Source organism: Acinonyx jubatus, chromosome C1, assembly GCF_027475565.1.
Source record: "Acinonyx jubatus isolate Ajub_Pintada_27869175 chromosome C1, VMU_Ajub_asm_v1.0, whole genome shotgun sequence".
Taxonomy (NCBI): Eukaryota; Metazoa; Chordata; class Mammalia; order Carnivora; family Felidae; genus Acinonyx; species Acinonyx jubatus.
In genome coordinates, this window is record NC_069381.1 from 190,092,243 (window position 1) to 190,116,776 (window position 24,534).

Below are 24,534 nucleotides of genomic sequence, written 5' to 3' on the forward strand. Positions count from 1 at the left end.
CTGGGGGTGGGGTGGGGGGGGGGGAGAGCGTGGCCTGCAGGCCCTCCCCTCCCCCAGCCTCTACTTTTCTCTTCCCACCCCCTTTATTTGTGAGAACTGAAAAAAAAAAATAGGAAAGTTGGAAAAACCCTCTAAAGACGCACAGTGTTCTAAGCACAATCAGGCCACTAATTACTGTTAAGCCCGAGCCCCTTTTTGTGTTCTGAGGGGGACTTCAGTATGTAGCAACCACTCGGGTCTTTTCATGAGTTCAGGCCAACTCCTGAATAGCACTTGTTTTCTCTCCTTCTCTTTTCAACACTTGCTTGCTTCCCGTCCTTCTTTCCCTTCATCTTCAACTTCACCTTCTTCTTTTCCTCTTGTTTCTTTCTCATTCTTTCTTTTTCTTTTATCTCTTTGGTGCTTTTCTCCCTTTCTTCAGCCCCCCCCCCTTTTTTTTTTCTTTTTGCTTTTCTGATAGCATTTTTCTTCTGGCGTTGTGTTTTAAGTCTCTAAATGAGACTTGACTGCCCCCACGGCCGACTGGGGAAGCACAAAGACCTCCAATTCCACTGGCTACAGTAACGCCATTGTGTGTCCTAACAATGCACTAATTGGTGGTGACAATTGTGGGGTTGGGAGGAAGAGGGGGGCGCTCTGTTCCAATCACCGGCCACCGGAATAAAAGGAGAGGAGGAGGAGGAGGAGGAGGAGGATGGGAGGCCCAGGTTCCTGAGGAGAGGGGGACAGATCCACAGAGGGGGCACAGGACTGGGGCTTGTGTGGGGCTTTCTAAATTAATAATAAAAATGAAGGAGAAAAAAAAATAGTTTTGGGGAAAAAAAAAAAAGCTGACTTTGCCTCAGACAACTTCAGGGTCCTGGTGATGGTGGCAGTGGCGGGGGGTGGGAGGAGGTGAGGGCCCCTCCGGTTGACCCTGTGGGACGGGAACCTGAGTGACGCCCGCTGACCTCTACATCCACCCTTCTGGTGTTTCTGCTAATTGATAGAAAAGTGGGAGACCCTGGTGAGGAAAGGCTCTGAGGAAAACTCTCCACAGGAGGGTGGAAAGGCGGGCACTGAGGCTGGTGCGTGGTGATGTCCCCATTTCCACCACGTTTCTCAGTGAGGCCGGGGGGGAGGGGGTGCAGCCAGAAAGGGAGAAGGCTGAATCCCTTGCCGTGGGGTGCAGCAGACTCTCACAAAGTCCAGGAGCTGTAGAAGGACCACCTTTACGCTGGTCCGTAAGTGGAGCTGGGCACGATTGTAGACAGGAACAAAATGGTAGCCAAATAATGCCGTGGGACTCTTGGGGCCCGCTGGAGAAGCCGTGGGAAGCCCCTGAATGCCACCCGGAGTCTGCAGGAACCTCAGAGCCACCTGCCTCCAGCCCACACCCTTCCTTTACACACGCTGACTCACCTTCCCAGACCAGCCTCAAACGTGCCCTCCACCGGAAACTCTGCCTGGCCAGGTGGAGTTGACCCACATCCTCTTTCAGGCTCTCCCTCTGCTCCCTGAAAACAACAGCACCTGGCATCCAGTTCCCTCCCCTGTGTGCCAGGCCCGGTGCTAAGTGCCTTATCCGCATGATTTCACCTAACCCTCACAACAGCCCCATAACTTGAAGACTATTTTTATCTCCACAGAGGAGGCAGCGGGGCAACCGAGGCCTCGTAGCCTCGCTAAGAGTTTCAGGGTCTAACCCAAGGTCACCCAGCATCCGAGCGCAGGGGTCAGGAATACATCTCACTGTTGCGATAACACTGCGGGTTAACAGGCCCTATGTGCGGCCATGCTGGCCTTTCCCGGTCACTCAGCGGCTCCGGAGGGTGGAGGCTGTACCTGTGTGGTCTGTGCATCCCCAGCGTCTAACGCAGCACTCTGCCTACAGGAGGCTCCAGAAAGGCTTGCTGTCTTGAGGAGGCGGGGAGGGCTGAATTATCCGCAGACCTCCTCTATGCCCCCTTGGGTCTCAGACTTCAGCCTGCATCAGAATCCCTGGGGTTGAAGGTTGCTAAAACACAGATCCCTGGGCCCTACCCACCCCCCCCCCCCAGGTCTGGAGCCTGAGAACATGCATTTCTAACATTTCCAGCTGCTGCTGCTGCTGCTGGGGGGGTGGGGGGGGCAGGTTGACAACAGGTGCTCCGGGGGTGATGTTAACGTTGCCGCAGGGAATCCCTTTCTTCCATTATCTCTGTCTTTTTGTGGCCTGAGATCAGGAGTTTTATTAAGGCAAAATTAAAGTTGGCAAGCTTTGATCATCATAAATAATCTTAGGCTTCTTCCTGCTTTAACATAACAATCTGATAAAATAGCCATTTGTATCTGGTGGGGGAAAAAAAAAGGTCAGCAACGTGCCCAACTAACCACATTACAAACAGCAGCATTTTCAAGAAAATACCCGGGCTGAGTCTTTTATTTGGGAGGACTCCGCCAGAGAGCCCTTCTGTCTCACAGGTTTTTGTACCTTTTAATTTTATTTCATGAATATTTCTTATGCTTTCGAGTGAAAGGCTCATCCAAGGGGAGAACTGAATAGAGGGCCTTTGAGTTCTGGTCTTTCTGGTGAGGGCATCGAGGGGCACAGACGAGGTTTGAGGAGCCACCGGAGAGGACCTGAGTGTCAGAGCAGGAGCCAATGGCTTGGGTCTCAGCGCGCACCAGGGAACCCCAGATGGAACCCTTGGCCGTGCCTGCAATAAAGGGTTGTCTTTCCACCCAGTCCTGTAGGAACCAACCCTTTCCTATGAGCCCATCGTTTCAGTTAGTCGGTTCCTCAGCACCCTTAGTGAGCTGCTGTCATCACACGGGGGCTGTCGCCTGGGTACAGAGGCCAGGGATGGCGCCCTCCTCCGGTGGGTTCACTCTTGCGTCCTCACGTGGCAGTGCTGTTGGGTACTCGGTCGGGGTACGATGGCCAAGGCAGAGAAAGGGAAGGAATTGTGCTCAGACGGTTCCCTGCGTGGGAAGGGCGTTGCGTCGGGGAGCAGCTCTGGGTCACTTGAAGAGAAGTCGCTGTTGCATAGTTGATAGGATATAAGGCATAACCCCCGACCCCCAGGTCTTGGGCAGGGCAGAGCTCAGGGCGGCTCCGAGGGAGGCGGAGGAACCGACAGGCCCCTTCAGCGGTGGATCGAAGTCTCGTAGTCTTGTGCGTGCTCAGCTGCCCTCAAGTTCACGCTCCCGCTGGCCCAGCTCGGGGCCGCGGGTCCCAAGAGGGAGGAGACTTTGACTGAGAGGCCACTGGGACTACCCGGCCTGGAGAGTCCTGTCCTCTGCAGGAAGAGTGGGACAGGTGTGCCTTAAAGACGGCGGGAGGGAGGCTGCAGAAGCTGCACAGCCTTTTACAGTTTATCAAGCTCTGGGGACGGGGGTGGGGGGGCACCGCATAATCTTATTTTTACTTTGTAAGAAAGAGCTTTACCGTTTGGGCAAACAAAACAACAAAAGATGTGTTGGACATAATAAGATGAGTTTGATCTGAAACAGTATCGGGTGAAAACAAGGAGCCATTGCTCATTTTGTTAGGTGTGTAATGGCATTGTGACCACCCGGAAAAGAACACACATCTTGTTTAGACGTGTACTTAAAGCACGCGGAGATAGACTGTCATGATGTCTGTGATTGGCTTTGTGATATTTCCTCAGAAAAGTAGAAAATGAAAAACAAGGCAAGGGTGGGACAAAAGAGGCAAAAATCTAACAATTTTTATGAAAAAAAATTTAAATGTTTAGTCATTTTTGAAAGACAGAGAGAGACATAGCACAAGCAGGGGTGGGGCAGAGAGAGAGGGGGACACAGAATCTGAAGCAGGTTCCAGGCTCTGAGTTGTCAGCACAGAGCCTGACGCGGGGCTCGAACTCACGAACCGCGAGATCGTGACCTGAGCAGAAGTCGGCCGCTCAACCGACTGAGCCACCCAAGCGCCCCTCACAATTTTTATTTTAAAAGATGTTTATTTTTATCTTTGAGACATCCCGTGGGGGGCTGCATGTGAGCTGACTGGATGCTGGGGGGGCGATGCAGGCAGGCATAGTTTTCAGGGCTCGCTGCCGGCCAGGCCACACGCGGACAATGCTCACGGCAGCACTGGCACTTTATCAGCCAGGGCCCAGCCTGCACGTTCCCCTCTCACCTTGGCCTGGATTTGAATGTGCACCTGCTGGAGTTAATTCCTGAGATACCTGTCGTAGGGGTGCTACGGGGTCGCTGGGGCTGCCCGATGGCTGCTTCCTCTGTTGCCTCCCTCCAGGACTCCCTCCAGAATGAGAAAGCCCTCCGGGGAAGTTGACCCAGTTTAGAATTCAAATCCACTTCCCTGCCTATGCAATCGGAATTCATTTCCTCTGCAAAAGGCTTGAATCTCAGAACAAAATGCCCCTAGCTGGGCTTGGGGATGCATGCGGGGATCCTAATGGAGAAAGCTTCTGGTTTATTTTCCTAACGGTTGTGCACCTTGTGGTGTCCTTGGAACCTGATATTACTGAGAGAGTGTCATCACAATACAGCCCAGAAGCCAAGGCAATTTGGATGTCCTTGGGCCCCAAATTAATATGTGCTTTGTATAGTCTTGTAATGTGGGAGGCAATTTTCCGTAACACAGTGAGAGATGTTCCTTCATACATTCGAGATAATTTAGCTCAATGTTCATTTGAAAAAATTACTGTGCTAATAGCAGCTCTTCAGCTTCAGAACAACAGACCATCCCGGGAGAACATGGAAGTCACTGAAAGTGGTTCACATATCAGTGTGTCTGGGAGCATCTGGATAAAAGCTGTTGGAATTTTCCCCAGACCGGCAGCTGCCCGAGATTGTCCGGTAGGATCTGAAATGTGGCATGACCTGGTGAACTCTAGCGGATTTGCATGAAGCCAGGAGCTCTCAATGGAGGAATATGAAATAAAGGTAGAGTAACAAATCTCCCTATTGTCCAGGTAAACTGGAAGTCACTGAGTATAAACCAGAATTCCCGTATGTTCAGCTAGTCACAATTTATTCTTCCTGCTAGACTTCTCTGCCCAAGTGGTGAAGAAATAGATGCCAACAGGAGAGAGTAAACTGTATCTTTCTGCTGGGTGTATTTTGCCTCGGGCTTCCTGGTTATGTACCAGAGGCTTTTACTATCCTGGGGGAGGAATAATTCTCTACCGCGGTCGGAATCCGAAACAATAATAAAAAGAAACTTAAAACTTCCCCCCTCCCCCCCAGTCAGGAATGTAGTTTCAACTGATGCTGCTTTAGAACAAATCCCAGGTAAGGCCCTAGCAGACCCAAGTTCATTTCTAGTTGCATTCCTGCTCCCAAAGGACTCGTGGCTGCCTTTGGTGATTTTGAATTAAGTCATCGCCGCTGTGGGTGTTTTCCATGTGATAAGCGCTGCGGGCACGGAGGAGATTATAATTTTTAAGACTCTGAACCCTTTGGAAAAGCTCATGAACGAGGAATACTTGTCTTCAAAGCTACTGACTTCCTAAAGGAAGGAGAGGGAAGGAACTGGCTGCTTCGGTTCACCCCGTCACTGGCAACCGAGGCTGAAACTCATCAGTTCAATAGGTGCCCGGATCGTGGAATGACTCCGGTTCATTTGCAAGTCTAGTTCTTCTACTGACCCGAGGCAAATCTGGACACAGCTCAAGATTTCATGAATTCCCCTGATCTTTCTGGGCAAGAAGCACCTAGTGCTTTTCCATTTTAAACACCGCTATCAAGAGTGATGAAGTCCGTGTGCACCGAGGGGCCTGCGGTGGGAGCAGACTCGCGCATGCATGCGTTTGAGGACGCAGGCAGCATAGCCCGCTGAAATGGAGGAAGGAAAAAATGAAAGGGAGAACACAAGGCTGCCTTTGTAGCCAGCTTAGTCACCTGTGGCCATGACCTGGCCACTTCTATTCACCAGGCTGTCCGGAGATAGGATATACTGGAGAAACAGAAGCTAACCACACCCTGGAAGAAAATACAGGGGGTTTAAAGGTAGGGTTTTACGAAAGCGATTGCAGCCCGTGAGCGGCAAGTTCCAAAGTACTTGTTCCGAGTCTGCTGGGCAAAGGGGTGGCAACAGCTGTTGGCTAGAGGGCAACTCAGGCCATTCAGTCCATCCACATCCCTTTGACATCTTTCCCACTGCGGACCACCAGTAATGCCAAGCAAATGTTTATTTCAGGGCAACTTGCTTCGTTTAATCTAGTGGTTCTTAACTTTCAGAACACAGGAGAATCACCCAGGGAGCTTTTAAGAAATACAAACACTCAGGCCCCATCCAGAGAGATTCGGATTCAATTGTCTGTGATGGGGTCCTGACACTTGGCTTTTGTTTTTGTGTTTCTGATGTGGGAACCACTGATTAAAGCCACCATCTTGAGCCATCATCAAAGGACAGGACGGGGGAAACAATTAAGGGAGATTCAAATCAACATCTCCTGGGGGTGGGGAGAGATGAATAAAATAGTGTCTCTTTCTAGCCTTCTGAAAACATCTTTGCATATCTTCTCTGTGATGACGCCAAACTTCCTGGAGTTCTCCAGCCGCTGCAGGTTACTACAACTGGGGGGAAGCTGACCTGTCCCGTGAATCAGATGAATCCAGGCTCTGACCACGTCCCGTGTCTAGCGTGGTTCTGTGAAACATTAACTCGTCTCTCTTTATCATGGGTTGTAACAGGTTTCTTGTGAGGATGAAGTCCAGTTGTTCCTTGGGCAGAATGGGCGTGAGCCCTAGTTGGTTTCCTGAGGGAGGGGGAGCAGAGGTTGGATATGGACACGTTGAGGTGTGTCTTGGGGGGTGAGGCTCAGGGTTCACCTCTGGTAAATGTTTAACTGGGAGCACCTTTTCTAGTCTCCGATGTCTGTCTTTGAGAAAGTGAGTTAAAATGGTGTTTTACGTTTCCTGGTGGAAAACTGTTGTACCCGTGGTCTCGGTGGCGGAAAAGCCAGGGCCGGCCCCGGCCACGTAGTACAGACGTGCCTGCCCGGCTCTCACCAACCAGAGGGCTGCTGTCTCTCACGTAAGCACCTCCTCTACTTTTCACTCTTTGCCCCCTAAATATGGTCTTCGGGAGGACGAGTGTCCTTGCCTGGTGGCCTACTGCCTGTCACTTGTCTATCTAATTTGGGGAGCACGGTGGCGAGATGAACCAGGACAAGAAGGCTTGGGGAGGAGCTACGGTGGGAAGACATTCCACGCATGAGCTGTGGCGGGCTTCTCTCGGACCTGAAAGAAACCATGCCACCTTGACACACAAGGCCCAGAAAAAACTACATCTGCATTTTTATAAAGTTACACTCTTATTTTTCACAGGCATAGGAAGGGCTGTGAGAGTATTGTGAGTCGATGAATTTGGGTGGGGGGAACCCTGTAAGATTAATATTAAGAGATATTTTAAAGTCCTAGTAGCCCATTTTCAATAAATCTCAAATCTTGACTTTGAGTTAACATCCAGAGCTCATCTCGGGTTTTCACCACCCCTGCGAAAACAGTGTTTTAATGAAGTTGTTATGAGAACAGAAAGTATTTTCTGAGTTGTTTATTGAGAGAGAGATGACTTTGTACATTAGGAACTGGTGCACTTAAATTATACGACAGATGACCATAAAAACTAGGGCTCTTGTCAACAATACAGCTTTGCTTTATATTATTACGGTTACTGATATTTAAAAGTGATATAAACAAAAATATGGATAAGTTATGCCCAAACGAAAGGCAACAAACTCCAGAAAACAGAAATAGCATGTATAGCACATTTGTTATTTCAAATAGTTCAACACAGGGTGATATAATTACCCAAGCCCAGAATTTTAGTGGGTTCTGTCATGCATGAGTGGAAAGAAGGGAGGACGACACGGATCTGACCCAGGAGCAGGAGAACAAGTCGAGTGGAAGTCTTGTGCACCGACTGCCATGTTCCATGCTCTTCGTTTGCAAACGAAGCATTTTCCCTCCTTTTACTGTTCATTAAAGAAGACTCAACCCCCCACCCCCCCCAATCTTCTTCGGTGGACTTCTGGCTATTCAAAAGAAGATTCTGGTAGGTGACCAAAATCAGAACCTAGGCCTCCAGCAGCAAAAGCCGAATTGGACTCAATGGACTGCCCATGCCACACGGAAACATTTTCATCACAATGTGTTCAAGAGACTTCCCACTCCTACCTGGGAAACAGGTGGTGACGCAAAAAGGAAAACCTTTATACGGTAAACGAAAAGAAAATTGTTTTTGTATACTTTTTTTCGCCTGAAGAAGGCTAAGCTCACCGACTCTACAGATTCAAGTCTGGATAATCTCTCCTCATTGGCCTTGGTGACATCGTGACATTCCCCTGAGTTTGGTTAATGAAAGCAAGCAAACAAACAAATAACAAGAGTGATCAAAAACCAAAACCCAAAACCCGAACCAGCGTAAAACGAAGTTCAACCGTGACGCAGTCGTGTCTTTTGTATTTCGTGGTAAAAGTGTTGACGGAGCTAAGAAGCCCATGTTTCTACCCTTCTGCGTTAATGATGTCTTCCCGACAGGAATCCTTTGCTTGTGAGGTGAAGGCACCAGGTTAAACAAAGGCGAAAGGTCTGACATGCGTGTGGAATATGCAGGTCGCCAGCGCGTTTGTAAAACGGAGTGGCCGGCAGAGAGGAAGCAAAGTGATCCAGATTGAGGCGCAGGGCCCTGCAGGCTTCAGGTGGGTCCACAGAGGAGACAGAAGCACTAGGCAGTGCTGTAAGGCACTCCTGCCGGGAAAGGCGGATGGCAAGACCAACATGGAGAAGGAGCACCCGCTCCAGTGGTCTGCCGGCCGGGTTACAGCCATGAGGCCTGACGCTGGCCCCGGCTCAGGACTGGGGCGAGGAAGATCGAGGGCTGGGGAGAGAGGCTGGTCTGCAGCGCTACGGCCGGGAGAAAGGAGTCTCCACCGTGCTACGAGCTGCTTTATGCGCCTGAGTCTTCTCCCCTAGGCAACCACTGTGGCTTTGTGTCACGCCTTTCTGACAAGATGGCTTCTCTTTCCAGGGAGGAACCGAACCCCAACAGCAGTTGTCCCTTCCCTTGTGCTTAACCCTGGCTTCCACCACATCGAAGGCCACTTGATGAGGAGCGTGCCACATCACACGATCGTCAGGAACCCACGTGAAATAAAGCCCCTGACAACTACGGGGGTGCCGAGGAGGACATTCCACGCTTTCGACTTTTACCTAGAGTTCAACAGTGACTGAGACTTGACCTTGGCATGCATCCACGAAGACATACTAAAGAGAACCCCTCAAGTCAGAGGGTCTGAATACAATGAAATTAGAATTGTCTACCATCAGGAAGTGCTGGGTGCTAGGACTTAACTGCCCCCATGATAGAAATCAACACTTGTCTGCTTAAATTAACTGAGCAGGGCTTATCACCCGTCCTGGGCTCAACCTAGAGCAGTGGGTTCTACTAGACTCGGGGTCAGGAGAATGGGCCACAGTACACAATACAGCAATGCTCAGTTGCTAACAAGAACCAAGGGAAGGAAAACAGTACCTCTACAGACGCAATTCATGCCAAGGAGAGAGTGTTCATTTCTGTCAGTTCTGCCCCCAATTCTCTAACTTTATGACATTATTTTAAGAGTAAGAAAAGTATTGAGACAGAAAATTCAAAAAATAAGGGGGGAAACTGTATGCATCTCTCTTTAGTGGGAGAAGTAAAAAAATAAAATAAAATAACTTCTGAATTGACTCTAGACAGTGTTAGAATCAAGAGTTGACGAGTTACTTCCTAATCCAGTTATTTCAATAAAGTGCAGCAGAGCAGTGGAGATGAAGAATTCTGCCCAAACCTATGAACAGCAGCATTGGCTTTACCCTAAATTAGGAACAAAATATATCTTGGCTTCCTCAGGTAATGCCTCTTTTTTGCAGAAGTGTTCGGTGTGGCATCCGGTCCTACCCTGATACAGTAATTTACACATGCCGTTTTTTGGCCAGTAGATAGAGAACAAACCCACAGGTCTGGAAGCCAAGCCTTTTCAAGGAGGCACAGGAAGAAACTGTCCAGTGTCAGTATGCAGTGTGTACACAGGCAGAGACAAAACCAGAGGTCAGAGCTCATCCAAGTGGACTCGCTTAGTTTAAGCAAAGGCTGTGTAGGGCTGCTAGAATGATGTAAACACCGAGGTTCTCACTGCAGCCCGAAGGAGATCATGGCACAGTCCCTTTGCAGGAGTCCGAAGTACCACTGAGTTAGCTGGAAACCACAAATCCCAAACACTAATCACATTCCCTTTTTTTGTTGTTTTGGTTTGGTTTTTTTGGTGGAGGCCTAGTCTAGTAGAATCGAAAAGCGATTACCCTCTCAGCTAATCAAGTATTAAAGCTCCTAAAAATATCACATTTTATTACTACATATATGAAAATGGCTGCAACACAAGTACCCTGAAAAGGCAGTGGGGCGAAGGGGGATGATGAGACTTTACATGGTTTTCATATAAAGAGGCTTTCAACTTTGGGGAAAATCAGCCCTGGAAAGAACACGACTCGATTCCAGTTGACTGCTTTTAAAGTACTTTGTGGCCTTCCTGCAGCGGTACAACTGGGCTCTATTTTGGGAACTGGCTTCTCTACTGCAGGATTAGATGCCAACATTTTACCAGGGTTGGACTGTCTCACACATGAGCTTCTGGCACTGTTAGGAGGGATTTCCTCAAGTGATACACCAGGGAATGGGCCTTTCAAGTGAAAAGAGTTTCCCTGGAGTCAGCCGCCGGCTCTAGGAGATTAATTGGCTGCTTTCTCATGTGTTTTATGTGTGAGATATTTAATATGGGATGAGAACGGGAACAGGAGGGAAAGCAGGTATTAGCTTGGTTCTGAAGGAGGTGGTAAGCCACAGATCTGCTTTTGTTTCGACAGTTCCTGAGCAGTGGAACAATTACCTAACAGTGTACCGAGTCATTTGTCTGGGTTGAAAACAGTAAGGGCGTTCATGTGCTCGAAGGCGTTTCTGGGCTGGAAAACAGCAATTTTGAACTTTCACGACAGACCCAATTCCTAAGCTGGCTCCACTCTGTCCTATCAGATTTTGGTGGTGGTGGTGGACTGCTGTGTCGACTGGCAGGCAGCACCGACCAGGCCGTCAGGGACACAGAAAAGGAGGGAAAACAAGCAGCTGGGATGCTGTTCCGCTTCTGGGTAGCCGAAGGACCCAGCACCTCTACGGTTTGGTTTTTTTCTCTCCTCTTTTGAAAATAGGCAGAAAATGATGTGGGTAGAAAGGTCTCCTTTGGAGTACCCAGGGAATGCCAGTATTTAGCAAGGACCTCTAAATGGGCACCCGTGAAAACAAAGGCCTTTAGAACAGGGGTCCAGAATCTCTCCCTCTCAGCAGGTCTGACGCTAGGTGCCTGTGAGGTGGGACAGGAAATTCTGTACAGAGAGCAAACATGCTGGAGGGGGCAAGGGGGCCTGCGCTTCAGGTCTCCCAATGCACTGTGCTGGGGATGGCCTCGCTGACAGGCGGGATCACAGATACATTAATTACAGCGAAGGCAGAAGCAAACTATGGCGATGGGGAGCTGGGGGCGGAGGGGAAAAGGCACTTTGCCATCGGAGCACATCTGTTTTATAATAAGCAGGTCTATAATTCTCTTGTGAAAGATCATGTTCTGCTATCTTCTCTGAGGCTGGAAAATATAAATACTGTATTTCACGAAGGGGAAGAAAAAGGAGGAGAGGATCAAATTTGTTTGCCTGTTTGCCAAGTGCTTGTTTGAGATTTTCCACCCTTTATCTTTTTGTGTGCAATGTTCTCTATGACCGGAGTTGGGGCGGGGGGAAGTCAACCTGTTTTTTCCAAGAGTAAAAGGCACCGTAAGGTGTCTCGTGAATGGGGTCTTGGCCTTTTAACAAGTTTTTATGCCCTTGGTTACAGCTGCTGCAGTCAGAAAATACAGGCATGTGTGGTGGGAAGCTATTAAGTTGAAATGAATGGTCCGGGGCCAAAGGAACTGGCATGGGTTGAGAGGTGAAATGTTTGCATCCAGCAGTCGGCACAAAAGTCAGTCCGGAATGTCACGCCTCTACACGGACAGAGGTTTCAAGAGTTAGGATCTGGAGGGAGCAAGGTGTGGGGGCGAAGCAGTAATGGCGTGAAATGTATCCTATACTTTGTGAGCCACTGATTCTCCAGATCCCAACAGCGGTGAAACTACCCAACTATGAGGGCCTTGGAGGCATCTGCTCGGGGAAAACATACAGAATCGTCTCCTATGGCCTGTTGAAAACTGCTTCATTATCAGTGTATCTTTCTGCTCTGGGAAGATTATGGTGGAAAGAATGGAGCCATGATTTCCAGTGCCGGCCTACTTGACATTTTGGTCACGACTATTCTACTGGCTCCCACACGGCATGGCGGCGGGGGCCACGGCTCTGCTAAGTGGTGAAGCAATTCATTATATTTCCTATTCCTAGGATATGATTTTAGCATTTTTGTTTCAAGGTGGCAATTATGTGTGTGTGTGCGTGTGTGTGTGTGTGTGTATCTATTTAAACAATACTATTACATTTAGTTCATTAATTGTATTCATAAGTTTGGTATTTTCTTAATAGTCTACTGTTGGTGTTTTGAAGTCCCATGTTACTTTGATTTTGTAAACAATTTGAAAAGTGTGAAAGCAGATGTGGTTAAATTGACAGGCCAAAGTGAAAGTGCAATGGAGAACAATGACAAATAAAGCATTTCAAATAAATAGGAAGGACGTGCCTACCTAAGATTCTGTGAAAAGAAACTGAACGCCACCTCACAGAGTATACGTACAATATCCACAGTCTAGAAACCGATGTGTTTGACCACAATCGTAGGAAATTTCCCCAGGCCAGCACCATTAAAAAAAAATCATAAATATTCCCCACGAAACCCTGGGAAAACTGCCCTTCAGAAAGCCATTTTCAACCAAATATGCTGGGGCGTCGCACCCTTAGGTGGCGCTGGGCTTCGAACCAGCAAACAGACTGACAACAAGCAGCTATTGGTCGCCGAGGTCTCTTTTTTCTTTTTTCCTCAGGAAAAAAACCCCTGAGATTAACTTCAAAACCAGAAGGAGCTCTCCTCATAAAGTAGGGGTGCGTGCTTTCTGTCAGAGGGAGCTCACACTCCTCATTTCTGGGCCACTCGGCTCAGCTGAGGTGATCCCCACCTGCACGGCAGAAACTGAGGTGACCCGGAGTCATCTATCTCCGTGTTCTGAAGATTTTCTTGTGACACGGGCGATGGCGAGGGCTTGCCTCGGTCACCGCATCCTCTGTGAAGGCTCAAAATAAATAACACAAACGCAACCCGAAGTTCTGTGCTTCTGTAGGAAATGCTTCCTCCTGTGTCCCGCGTAACAAGATGACCCCCGAGAGCCAAACGACAAAACAAAGCAAAACAAGAAAAAAAAATCTGGGCTATATAAAGCATCGTGTGAGAACCAGGGTTTTGCTTGGGAGCAAGCTGCTGAAATTCATGGCTAAGTTTAATTCAGCTACTGGTATTTTCTTCGAGCCACAGAGGCTTCACGGACCTTTTGGACGGCGATTTACACAGAACATACATACGGGACGTCTAGGTATGTGTGTATATGTATGTAAATATATATCTATATCTAGCTGAAGATGAGACATACTCTTCCTCCAAAGGGACCTAACTGGCTGGTCAGGAGGCCGCCGGGCTGATGGATCGGTGAGAGGTCAGTCCCTGTCCTCGGACCCCTGCTGAGTCAGGTGTTCTGGTAGGACAGCTCAAACATGTTGCAGGCCTCCTCCAGGCTCTCGTCCACGTTCAGCCTCCGCCAGAAAGACTTCTGTTTCTTCTGCAGCTCTCGGCGGACGCACCTCGGGCAGGGGACGGACTTTTCTTTGCATTCAGAATGGAAAACGGCTCCACAGCTTTCACACCTGCAAAAGCCGAACGTGGGAGATGATGAACCAGGCTGAGATGAGCAAGACACAAGTAGCTGAAGTCCAGTCCTCTGTGCAGCTCAGAGTACATTCACTCCGGGTTAGCCCCACCACCGGGGAGAGAGATGACTCACAGAAATGGGCTCTTCCCTTTTCCAAGATGCTCAAGGTTGAATTTCCCTTGAAAAAAGAATTTTTTTTTTTTTCTGATTAGAACTAGCTGGGGCGAGGCTTATGGCTCACAGTGGAGGGGGGTCAGCAGTCAACTAGCAACTGTGTGATCGTGGTGACAGTGGACAGAGTTCTAGAAGCTCTGTGTGTTAGTTTCCTATCCCTGGGCCAGCAGTGTGGGTAGTAACTCTGGGGTGAAGTGATGGAGAACCAGAATGCTGTGCTCTGAATACCAGTGACGGCCCCGGCGTTTTAGCCATGAAAATGGTGCTGTCCACTTCTGCTAACATGGGCTGCGTGGTCCTCCGTGACTCCCTGCCTTTGTTCGACAGTTTGGAAAGGTCAAACGACACTTTTCTAAATGATATCCTTTGGTCTACTGTCCTTCTGAGTTTTTTAAAAATCAGGGACCCCCCCCCCACCTTTGTAAGCCCATCTTTATAACACAAGTGGGGACAGTAAAGCACGAGAGAGTGGAGAAGAGGGTATTTTTTGAAGGCAACATGCAGATATTGTAATTTATAGAGGGGAGGCATTCCAGGTGGATGACTAGTTTGTTGTTTGGCTTAGTGGAAGCCTGCACAGGAGTCCAAATGACTTGTTTTTCCTGCAAAGTCTTTAATAATGAGTAACTGTCAAGCACAACTGTAGCTGCTCCAGGAGGTGGCTTGCCAGTGTGGATTCAGCGCCCACCCTTCCACACAGCCCTGACAAGCAACGGCTCCCTCATCTCAGGAGCCCAGGGCATCGGGCCCGTGTGGTTCTGTCCAACCAGCAACAGTGCATGCGGGGCCCAGCACTGGACCAGGTTCGAAGAGGACTATGAAGGAAACAGCCCTCAAGGCTCAGTTTGTGCTGCTTTTGTTTTTTTCTCTAGTATCTTGGGCTTCAGTCCTGGGCATAGGATGGTCTTTGGGGCACCCTTTCCTAGCCTGCCTCTGACTTAGCCCCAGGACCAGTCCAGATTGAGAAAGTTTGGTGAAAGGACCCACCCACCCACCCTCGTACCCAGGAGACTCCTCTGCTGCTCAGAGACCAAAAGACAGGACCTCTCGGTAGCAGCAGTCTCTGCCCGAGCTCAGCTCTCTGGGCAAGTAAAACACAGGGGTGGCTAGGAGTGACATGGCTTGACTTCAAATTCCACCTTCACATCACTTTCCGGCTGTATGGACTGAATTGTGCAGCACCTCCTCCCTGCCACCGCCCTGACCGAATTCCTATGATGAAGCTCTAACCCGCAGCGTCACCACATTTGGAGATAGCGTCTTCAGGAAGAAGTCAAGGTTACATGAGGTCATAAGGGTGGGCCCTGATCTGATAGGATTCGTGTCCTTGTAAGAAGAGATGCCAGAGAGCTCTCTCTCTTTCTCCCCCACTGTGTGGACCCAGAGGAAAGGCCGTGTGAGGAAGGCAGCAAGAAGGTGGCCATCTGTGAGCCAAGAAGGGAGCTCTCATCGGAAACCACGCCCTGCTGGATCTGGATCTGGGACTCCAGGCTTCCAGAACTGTGAGAAATACATATCTGTTGTTTAAGCCAGCCAGTCTGTGGTATTTTGTATGACAGCCTGAGCCGACTAAGACAATGACCTTGAGCAAGTCACTTCATCTCTCTGAACTTCGGTTTCCTTATCTGCTAAGTAGAGTTTCCATTAACATGCACCTCGTAGAAGTGTTGTGAAGCTGAAATGAGGTAATAAAGCATTTAGCACAGTTCCTGGCATGTGGTAGGTGCTCAATAATACAGCCAAGACTGCTGCTGCTGCCTTCCTGAGAGTCTTCATTTCAATCTGACCACACCTACAACACCCGCGGTGACGTGAGGACATCTTGATCAACCCCCTCATGCCATAGATAAGAAAACCGAGATTCTAAGAGGGCTAGTGATTGTCTCATGAGGACACAGTGAGTTAAAGACAGAGTTGAGACTAGAATCCAGGACTCCTGACAGCCCAGCCACAGCTCATACCGAGGCCTCGTCATCTGAGTGGGGGGAATGTGCCATCCTAGAGGGAGATGCAAGGCTTCCAATCAGAAGACTTGTGCTCAAATCACAACCTTTTCTTTGAGCGATCTTGGGCAAGTCACTGCTCTGCTTTCCTCATTTTCCTTCCTACTCACGGAGTTCTGTGGAACAGAAATGGGTGAATGTATACGGAAGGATATTCCAATGGCAAGTGCTCTAAAGAGCAGGTGAGTGTGACACCACCCTTCGTGGTGACTCTAGGACCTGCTTTCTTGACACTGGAGCCACACTGGTCAGGACGGTCGACCCGGTAGAATCATCTCTAGCATCTCCCTGCCCTTGGCTCCTCCCTCTTTCCAGTGGGATGAAGGTTGGACCCAGGTCTCCTAGTGCCTCTTGTCTGGGTCAGCTCTTCCCCAGTGGCAGTGTCTTTGTCCTCACTGGGTCACACCTCCATACCCTCCTATCACTGAAGTGACACTAATGGTAGCCTTATCAAATAAATTTCCTCCTTCCTGCCCCCTTTGCCCTGCTGAGTTAGTGATTTATACACCTAGGGATGTTGCCCTAGGGCAGTGATTGATAAGGGGAAAACCGCTGGGTTCCTTCAGTACCACCCCCTTATCTCTGCTGATACCGGCACCCCCACACCCCACTTAAGTGAGGAGGGGTGAGTCTTATTGTGTATTTCCGGTGCAGCAGACACCCATGGGGTGATGGAGGGGCTGAGTACACCTGCTCTTTCCAGCCAAAGGTCAGTAACTGAAGAAAAGTCTGAGATAAAAAATTAATGATTTCAGAATGTAACCAAGTCCTATTTTCTAACCATTTGTAACCCAGCAGTCATCTTTGGAACAGTATAATGGACAGACTGGTCAATGACCTTCCCAAATTCAGACAGCCTATTGTTAACTTTCCCCCTGATTTGCTTTTAAGTGAAAAGAATAAGGTCAGGAAAAGGAAGGAGGAAAGTTATGGAGCTCTATAAGAAAAATGTGCAGGAGAAATATTTACATTAAACAACGCAATATATAGGCTTGCTCCTCTTTGAGAATAGCACTTTATTTAAAAGGACCTTTCACTTTAAAAGAATTCACTGACTCCTTGGTGTTTCCTGAATTTCCCGACTATATTTCAAATATGACTTAACAGACAACTTCTCAGGAACACATCTTGCACATAAGGTAAATCTATCAATGTAATCATCCGTGTGCAAAATTGCAGCAGATAATGAAAGAGACCCATCCTTCCGTGTCCCTGAGTGATAAACCAAATGAAAGCCGGCCAGTTTCATCATCATTTCTGAGTTACCTGCTCCCAGCAATCAGCAGCTTCATGGCTTTCTGGTTGTTGCTGTACATCACGGAGAACAAAGACCTATGTCCTCCTTTCCAGCGTCACAGGGAATGCAACCCCAGGGAGACCTAGTTGCTATTGACCAAAGCCATCCAGTGGGTTTTTCCTGAAAACGTCCACTGCTTCCCTGAATCCAGGGATCTCAACCTCGGCACTATTGACGTTTGGGGCCAGACAGCTGTTTGTTGTTGGAGGGGGCTGCCCAGTGCACTGCACGGTGCTCAACAGCATCCCTGGCCTCAACCCACCGGATGCTGGTAGCAATCCCTCTCCCCAAGTTGTGACAACTGACAGTGTCTCTAGATGCTGCCCGAAGTCCAAATGTCCCCTGGGAGGGGCAGGGAGCTCATCGCAGCTGCGAACCATTGACCTAATTCATCTGGAGAAGGCATCATAGAGGGAGTATCCAGGGGATGCTTAAACTGTACCCTCCCCATGCAAGTGCCAACCAGTGGCTTATACTCACACCAACCAGTAAGGTCCAGCATAGTGTTATTTACTCATTTCGTTTTCACAAATATATATTTTTAATACATCATTTGGTTAACAGAGCTGAAATTCACTAGCATTAACCATCCCGTGGTTTTAAAAATTAATTCAGAACAGCATTTAAGAAGTTAATACCCATGACACAATTCTCTGTACTGCTTAGTAACCCTTAACTTTCTATCTACTCACTCTGATTTTTTTAGTCTTCCCCAAAAGCCACCTTGGTGGGTTGGCCCCCAGTTGTATTTATTTGCTCTGTGCCAAGAACATCTGGGCTGTTTCTCTGTGGTGTTCTCTGCTTCTTCATGCCCTATGTAGGCCATCTAGCAAATCTAAACTGAACACTTCTGCATTGGCCCCACAAAAGAAACTGCTTTTGTGTAACTGTGAAGCAGTTACGTTTCAGCAACTTCTACAATGAAAGAGAGACCAGAAAATATTAACGAGGCCACTTACTGAAGAGAGGAGGGCTCAGCTAGAATGAGGAGCCCGGACTTCCTGGCCCAGGTTGGCCCCATGGTCATTGGGATCTTGGGTAAGTTACTTCATCCCTGAACCTCTCGCTCTCCATGGAAGTTAAAGGGGAGGCTGGATTATCTAAGGTTCCTTCCAACTTGCAGATTTTGTGCAGGAGGGGTAAAGGCCTCTCTGGCTTTTATCTTTCTCTTTCCACACTTTCTTGCCCCAAGGTCTGTGGATGGATGAGTGGGAATACAGCCTTGCTGGCCACTCCTTGGAAAATCTCAAACTGACAAGCTGGGACTGAATGAGAAGATCCTTAAAGTGAAGAGTATTCCGGGGCGCCTGGGTGGCTCAGTCGGTTGGGAGTCTGACTTCGGCTCAGGTCATGATCTCACAGTTGGTGGGTTTGAGCCCCGCGTCGGGCTCTGTGCTGACAGCTCAGAGCCTGGAGTCTGCTTGGGATTCTGTGTCTCCTCCTCTGTCTGCCCCTCCCATGCTCATGCTCTGTCTCACTTTGTCTCTCAATAATAAAACAAGCGTAAGAAAGTTTTTTTTTAATAAAAAAAAGTGAGAGTATTACTTTAAATTTTATTTATTTGCATTGATAAATGAAACCATGAAATAGCTTATAGACGAGTACACTACAGCTCTGATTTTCAGGAGTTTGGCCAAAAGGAGCTGACTCTGCCTCTATCTCAGAACATTTCAATTAAACATTAAGGATTCCTTTCTAAGTACTTTCCCAACCGTCATCAACACCCTCTCTCCCAAAGAAAAAGCCAGAATGCTTCAGTGTGGTGGGCTTTTATTTTGGGGGCGGTGTGGGGGCTGGCTAGAGGCGGCAGTCATTTCTCATCCGATGTGCAAGTATTTTTGCGTTTTGATCCCTGGGACAGCCACAGTGGAGTGAACTGTATGCATGTGAGTGAGCATTGGGCATACCATATGATGTGGGATAAGGAGGAAGGAACTCTAGTTCGGCTTCTTTGGAAGCTCTCGGGGCAGTGCCATTAACTGTCCACGTGTGCCCTGGAAAACTGGTCCCCTTCCTAGGGCTGGAGGCAGGGGCATAGCTCCACCAGCAGATCTCATTCTGTCTTAGTAAAGGCATCATCGAATGAGATGCTATACATTTTATGAATGGTCTTTGGCCTAAAAATTAGCTTATTGACCTAGGCAAGTGAGGGAGAGGTTCATACCCTGGAAATATGATAGCCACAGACACAGTGTTCTCATTCGAGTATCAAAACCAAGAAAGCTAACCTGCTGCAAACTAACAGAATTAAATATGTGCAGGGGAAAAGGTTTGCTTCTCAAATATTATGGCAAAGAGGCAAGAATTCCTGGCTGTAGATAGTTTCCTGTTCTGGAATGCTGATGATGTGAGACCAATTAGAGACAGGCTCGACGGCTCTGTCTGTGTCTTCCAGATTCTAGCTGCATGCGGGCGGGCCACGGGAAGCTGCTAAAGGCCCCTGCCCCAAGTTGAGGTCACTGAAATGCTTCTGCTCTGTCCATGTCGGATTCTTCTCCTGCTGCATTTTTATTTTTGGCTCAGGCAATGACCTCAGATATTTCATTAGGATTGAAATCCAGGCTTGAGTTTGGCTGGATCTCTGACAAGTGAAAGGACAGGCCTGCAGAGCGGGGCAGCGCTCTGGCTGATTTCCACTCTGCCGAGCCCACAACGAACAGGGTGGGGTGCCGAAATAAGTGCACGTTATCAGGCATGCGAGTGCGGTTTGCTGTATGGCTACTATGTAAGGCGCCCCACAGAGCCACTAGCTATTATTGGTTTTTCCAAGAAACCGAGATGATTATTTAAATCTCTTAGCTAAGGGAGGTAGTTATTGGTGCCTGGTTATTTTAATGTTTGGGGTTGGTGTTTTCTTCTGTTCTTGTGTAAGTAAATGAATATAAGCCAATCATTTATAATTTGCTTAAGTGGAAAATCACGTAAGGTGTATGTCTGCATATGTATACATATGTGCTAGGTTTGTACTCCCTGTATGTACATATGTATGTATGCTGTTTAGGAGAATACACAGAACATGTTAGCAAACATTCTAAGGTAAAATGAGTTAAACGGGATTTACACAATCTAACAGATTCTTTCTTTTGTGGGGTAATAGGAGGATTAAAATAAAGACACGTTACAGGCAATTTCAATAAGAAACAGGTTACGGTTAGTGCTGATGGCTGGGGACAGTCCAAGTTTCACAGCCTTTGCCTGGAGCACCACTTCCAGTGAAGCATTGAGCCAGGATTACTAGAAATCCACACGCTCCAGATGCCTCTCTCCCCTACTCCAGGGGAAGCTGGTGGGATGGGGAGGAAGAGGGCAAAAGGTCTGGAAATGTTGGCTTACAGAACTGTTGTGGCTCCATGCAGAACTAGAAATGGACTACATTTGGGATTATTCAATGTGTGTGTGTGTGTGCGCATGCATGCGCGCGCGTGTGTCTGTTGGTTAGGGGTAGGGAGATGGGGACAAAAAGGTATCCATATGGTTTGACTGGAATTGTATGAGACTGGAAAAGATCTACCTTCTTTGGCCAGATGTCTGGCAGATTAGGTGTGTATGTGCTAGTTTGTAAAGCTATTCCAATAGTTGTGAATGGTAAGTGCACATACAGCCAGATCAATATTGGACATTTAAATTAGGCAACATCTGTATGGCCTTTTGCCCCTGTTTTTATAGAAATTATCCTTGTAATATGATTCCGAGCCAGGTACTATTTGTTTTCCCATGGGTAATAGGCCAGTCAGTCAGTAAATAGATAAAATGAAATGAGATAATAAAATAAAGTAGGCGGTGGCTTCTCTGGTCCCAGGTGGGTAAGTGTGTGATCAACTCTGGACTTGATGCCAGTCTTCTAACATGAAATCTGGCTCTCCTTCCCCTGCTATCAGCCACGTGTCCCTTTCAATTACTCAGCACACCCCCAAATACCTGCTAAGACTCAGATCATGGGAAGAACAATTGGTATGCCTGCAGAGATCTTTTTATTTACCTTTTAATCCCCAGAGTTAATTAAGGAAGAGTTTTTCCCTGATTGCAGACCACAAAGCATTTGGCTTTCACAAGTCTTGCACTTGGAGTTTGTAAACCAAGCTCAGTTAATACCTTTGACAAAAGCTTTACTTAAAATCTTGGCTTTGAAATAGAATGTAAACAAGGGTTAATTAATTCATTTGTTAATTTTGCTATCCTATTGGGAACAGTAAATCACATTATCTTTAGTGCCAATGCTTAATAAATGCTTCTTGCTAATTTGTGGATGGTGACAGACCTCAGCCATACTCTGTGTACGTGTATGAAATCTTAATAGGTTTGACCTGAGTGAAATAGTTACTTGGGGATAGAGAAACACTAGTGTTTCTGACACTTCTCAGGGTTTTTTTTTAATTATTATTAATTTTTTTAATGTTTTTAGTTATTTTTGAGATAGAGAGAGACAGAGCGTGAGCAGGGGAGGAGCAGAGAGAGAGGGAGACACAGAATCCGATGCAGGCTCCAGGCTCTGAACTGTCAGCACAGAGCCCGATGTGGGGCTCGAACTCACGGACTGTGAGATCATGACCTGAGTTGAAGTCGGATGCCCAACCGACTGAGCCACCCAGGCGCTCCTCAGGGTTTTTTTTAATGGTTCACCTGGCAGTTAATATAATTCTTAACAAACAAAGGTCCATCTCTTCTTGGGGTTACTTTAGGAGAATCTCATTTAATATTAGAGAAAGTAAAGAAACTGCAGGAAGATTTCAGAATTTTCTGATTTCCAGAAAAAGCTAGAATATATTATAATTGTAGCCATTAGAGAACCATAAAAAAGAGCAATGGCTTTCTATAAAAGTTGCTAAAGTAGTTCAACACACCTAAGAACCCAAGAAATGTTTAGAAATGTCTTGTTACATCTAAGACAAAGGCAGTGAATATAATAATATTTGGCTAATGTAGATTTAAAACAGAAAAACTTAGCTTACATATGGACTTCCATTGAGTCCCCAGTCTACCTCTTTAATGTAAAAGTGTAAAATTTAAGTGTCAAGGTTTTGAAGTAAGCCTCTTTAAAAGAAATAATACTTTATAAGGATAATATGTATCTAAGACTCTGAACGGGATTTATGTCTATTTATTTCTATTTCTATTTCATATTACATTTCAGTTCCTCAAAGTACTAAGATTCCTAAGGGGGCCAAAATAAAAGACATTTTTAAGGAGGGATATAGTAGAAAAATGCAAAAAAGTTTAGAAGGTAAACCATATCTAGATTTGTGAAGATGACTGCTTGCTTGGGAATAGGTTAGTGATATAAACTTAGAAGGAGAAAGACATTCAGGTGAAAGACCCAGTGTTATGTCATTACTTTAGACTTCCCCTAATTTGCCTCCTCTTACCAGTACAATTCTCTTAACAAGATGATATCACATAATTTTCTAATACTCGATGTGTTCGTTCTAGGCCAGTGGTTTTCAAAGTGTGGTCCCTGGACCAGCCAAACCAGCATCACCAGATAATTTGTTAGAAACGCAAATTATTGGGTGCCACTCCAGAGTTACTGAATCATAAATTCCAGGGTGGGACCTGGCAATCTGTGTTTTAACAAGCCCTCCGGAGTATTCTGATGAATATAAAAGTTTGAGACCTGCCGCTTTAGGCCAACTGTTCCCAAAGGCAGCAGGGCTGTCTCACATGTTAGACAGGACTGTTGTAAATATTTAGAACAAAAATACGGACTTTGCAAAATGAAAATAAAAAGTGGTATTGATTAATGTTTTTATATTGGACCTTACATTTCATATCTATTAATACTTTCTCATAGCTGATAGGTAAGAACCTCATTTTACTTTCTTTAATTGGAAGTGACACTAAGCTGTTCAGATATTGGCCATTTGCATATTTTTTCAGTAAATTAGTTCATGTCCTTTGCCCATTGTCTAATGACTTTTACTTACTGCGTTTTAAAGATTTTTTATATTCAGGAAATTAATGAACACTTTGTTAAATGTGCTGAAGATATTTCTCCCGGTTTCCTGTTTACATTTGTCTTTAGAGAACTTTAAGCATTTAACTTTTAAAAAATATACTTATTTATTTTTTTAAAGTTTATTTATTATTTATTTTTGAGAGAGAGCATGAGCAAGGGAGGGGCAGAGAGAGGGCGAGAATCTGACAGTGCAGAGCCTGATGCAGGGCTGGAACTCACAAAACCAAGATCATGACCTGAGCCAAAATCGCGTGTCAGATGCCTAACCAATTGAGCCACGCAGGGGTCCTAAGTTTTTAAAAATATATTTAAAAGCATATTGCTTCCAGGGCTTCTGGGTTTGTGTCAAGCTTAGAGACCTTCCACACTTGAGATTACAAAAATATTCACCTATATTTTCTTCTAGTACTTTATGGGTTTTATTTTTACATTAAAATATTTGATCCATCTGGAATTTATCTTCATGTAAAGAGTATGACCAAATCCAGCATTCCTTTTCTTTCTCCAAATGGCTGTCTAGTTCCCAGTTTCTTGTATGGAAAGTTCCATCTTTTGTTTTGCTAATTTGCTGTGCATCTTTATCATGTACTAAATTCCCATATTATTTGGGTCTATTTGCATACGTTCTGAAATCATGTTCCATTGATCTGTCTGTTCCTATGCCAGCACTGTACTGTATATTTTATAATACATTTTTATATCTAGTGAAAACAGTCTCCGTTCATGTAAACAACTTTAGAGGTCAAATTCTATACTGAATATATTAGGAAAGTTTACAGCTGCTCATCTTAATGTTAAACAAAAAAAATTTTTGAAATGTATACAATCAACTAATTTACAAATTTATAGTATAATTTATGAGGTTTATCTAAAATGAAATGCACCTGTGTAAACATCTTAGTCAAGGACTAATCCTGGCTTTAGATATTTGACTTTTTGAATATCTCGGATTTTTTTTCATCTTTATATAGTAGTAAAAGTATTATGTAAATTTGATAAGTTAAACTAATAGACTTATTGTTTACATGTTTATAAAATCAGGAAACAATACAACTGTTTAGTAATGTGTACACTTTTAGTAATTAAAATTATCCTACTTTAAAAAATTTTTTTTAATTTTTATATTTGAGAGAGAGACAGAGCACGAGTGGGGGCGGGGCAGAGAGAGAGGGGACACAGAATCCGAAGCAGGCTCCAGGCTCTGAGCTGTCAGCACAGAGCCCAATG

The 24,534-nt window shown here is 46.5% G+C and overlaps 1 protein-coding gene across 6 annotated transcripts in view; it reads right to left on the reverse strand.

Moving 5' to 3' along the window:
* Nucleotides 1–7,431: 7,431 nt before the first annotated feature.
* Nucleotides 7,432–24,534, reverse strand: part of PLEKHM3 (pleckstrin homology domain containing M3) — a 195,682-nt gene continuing 178,579 nt past the window's right edge. For 4 of the 6 annotated variants that reach the window (XM_027052332.2, XM_027052338.2, XM_027052359.2 and 1 more), the window contains one exon: nucleotides 7,432–13,875. In XM_027052332.2, coding sequence (XP_026908133.1) covers nucleotides 13,698–13,875 — 178 coding nt within the window. In that variant the 3' untranslated portion in view covers nucleotides 7,432–13,697. The remainder of the gene's footprint in view (nucleotides 13,876–24,534) is intronic. The other 2 variants (XR_008295538.1, XM_027052381.2) reach the window with 2 other exon arrangements.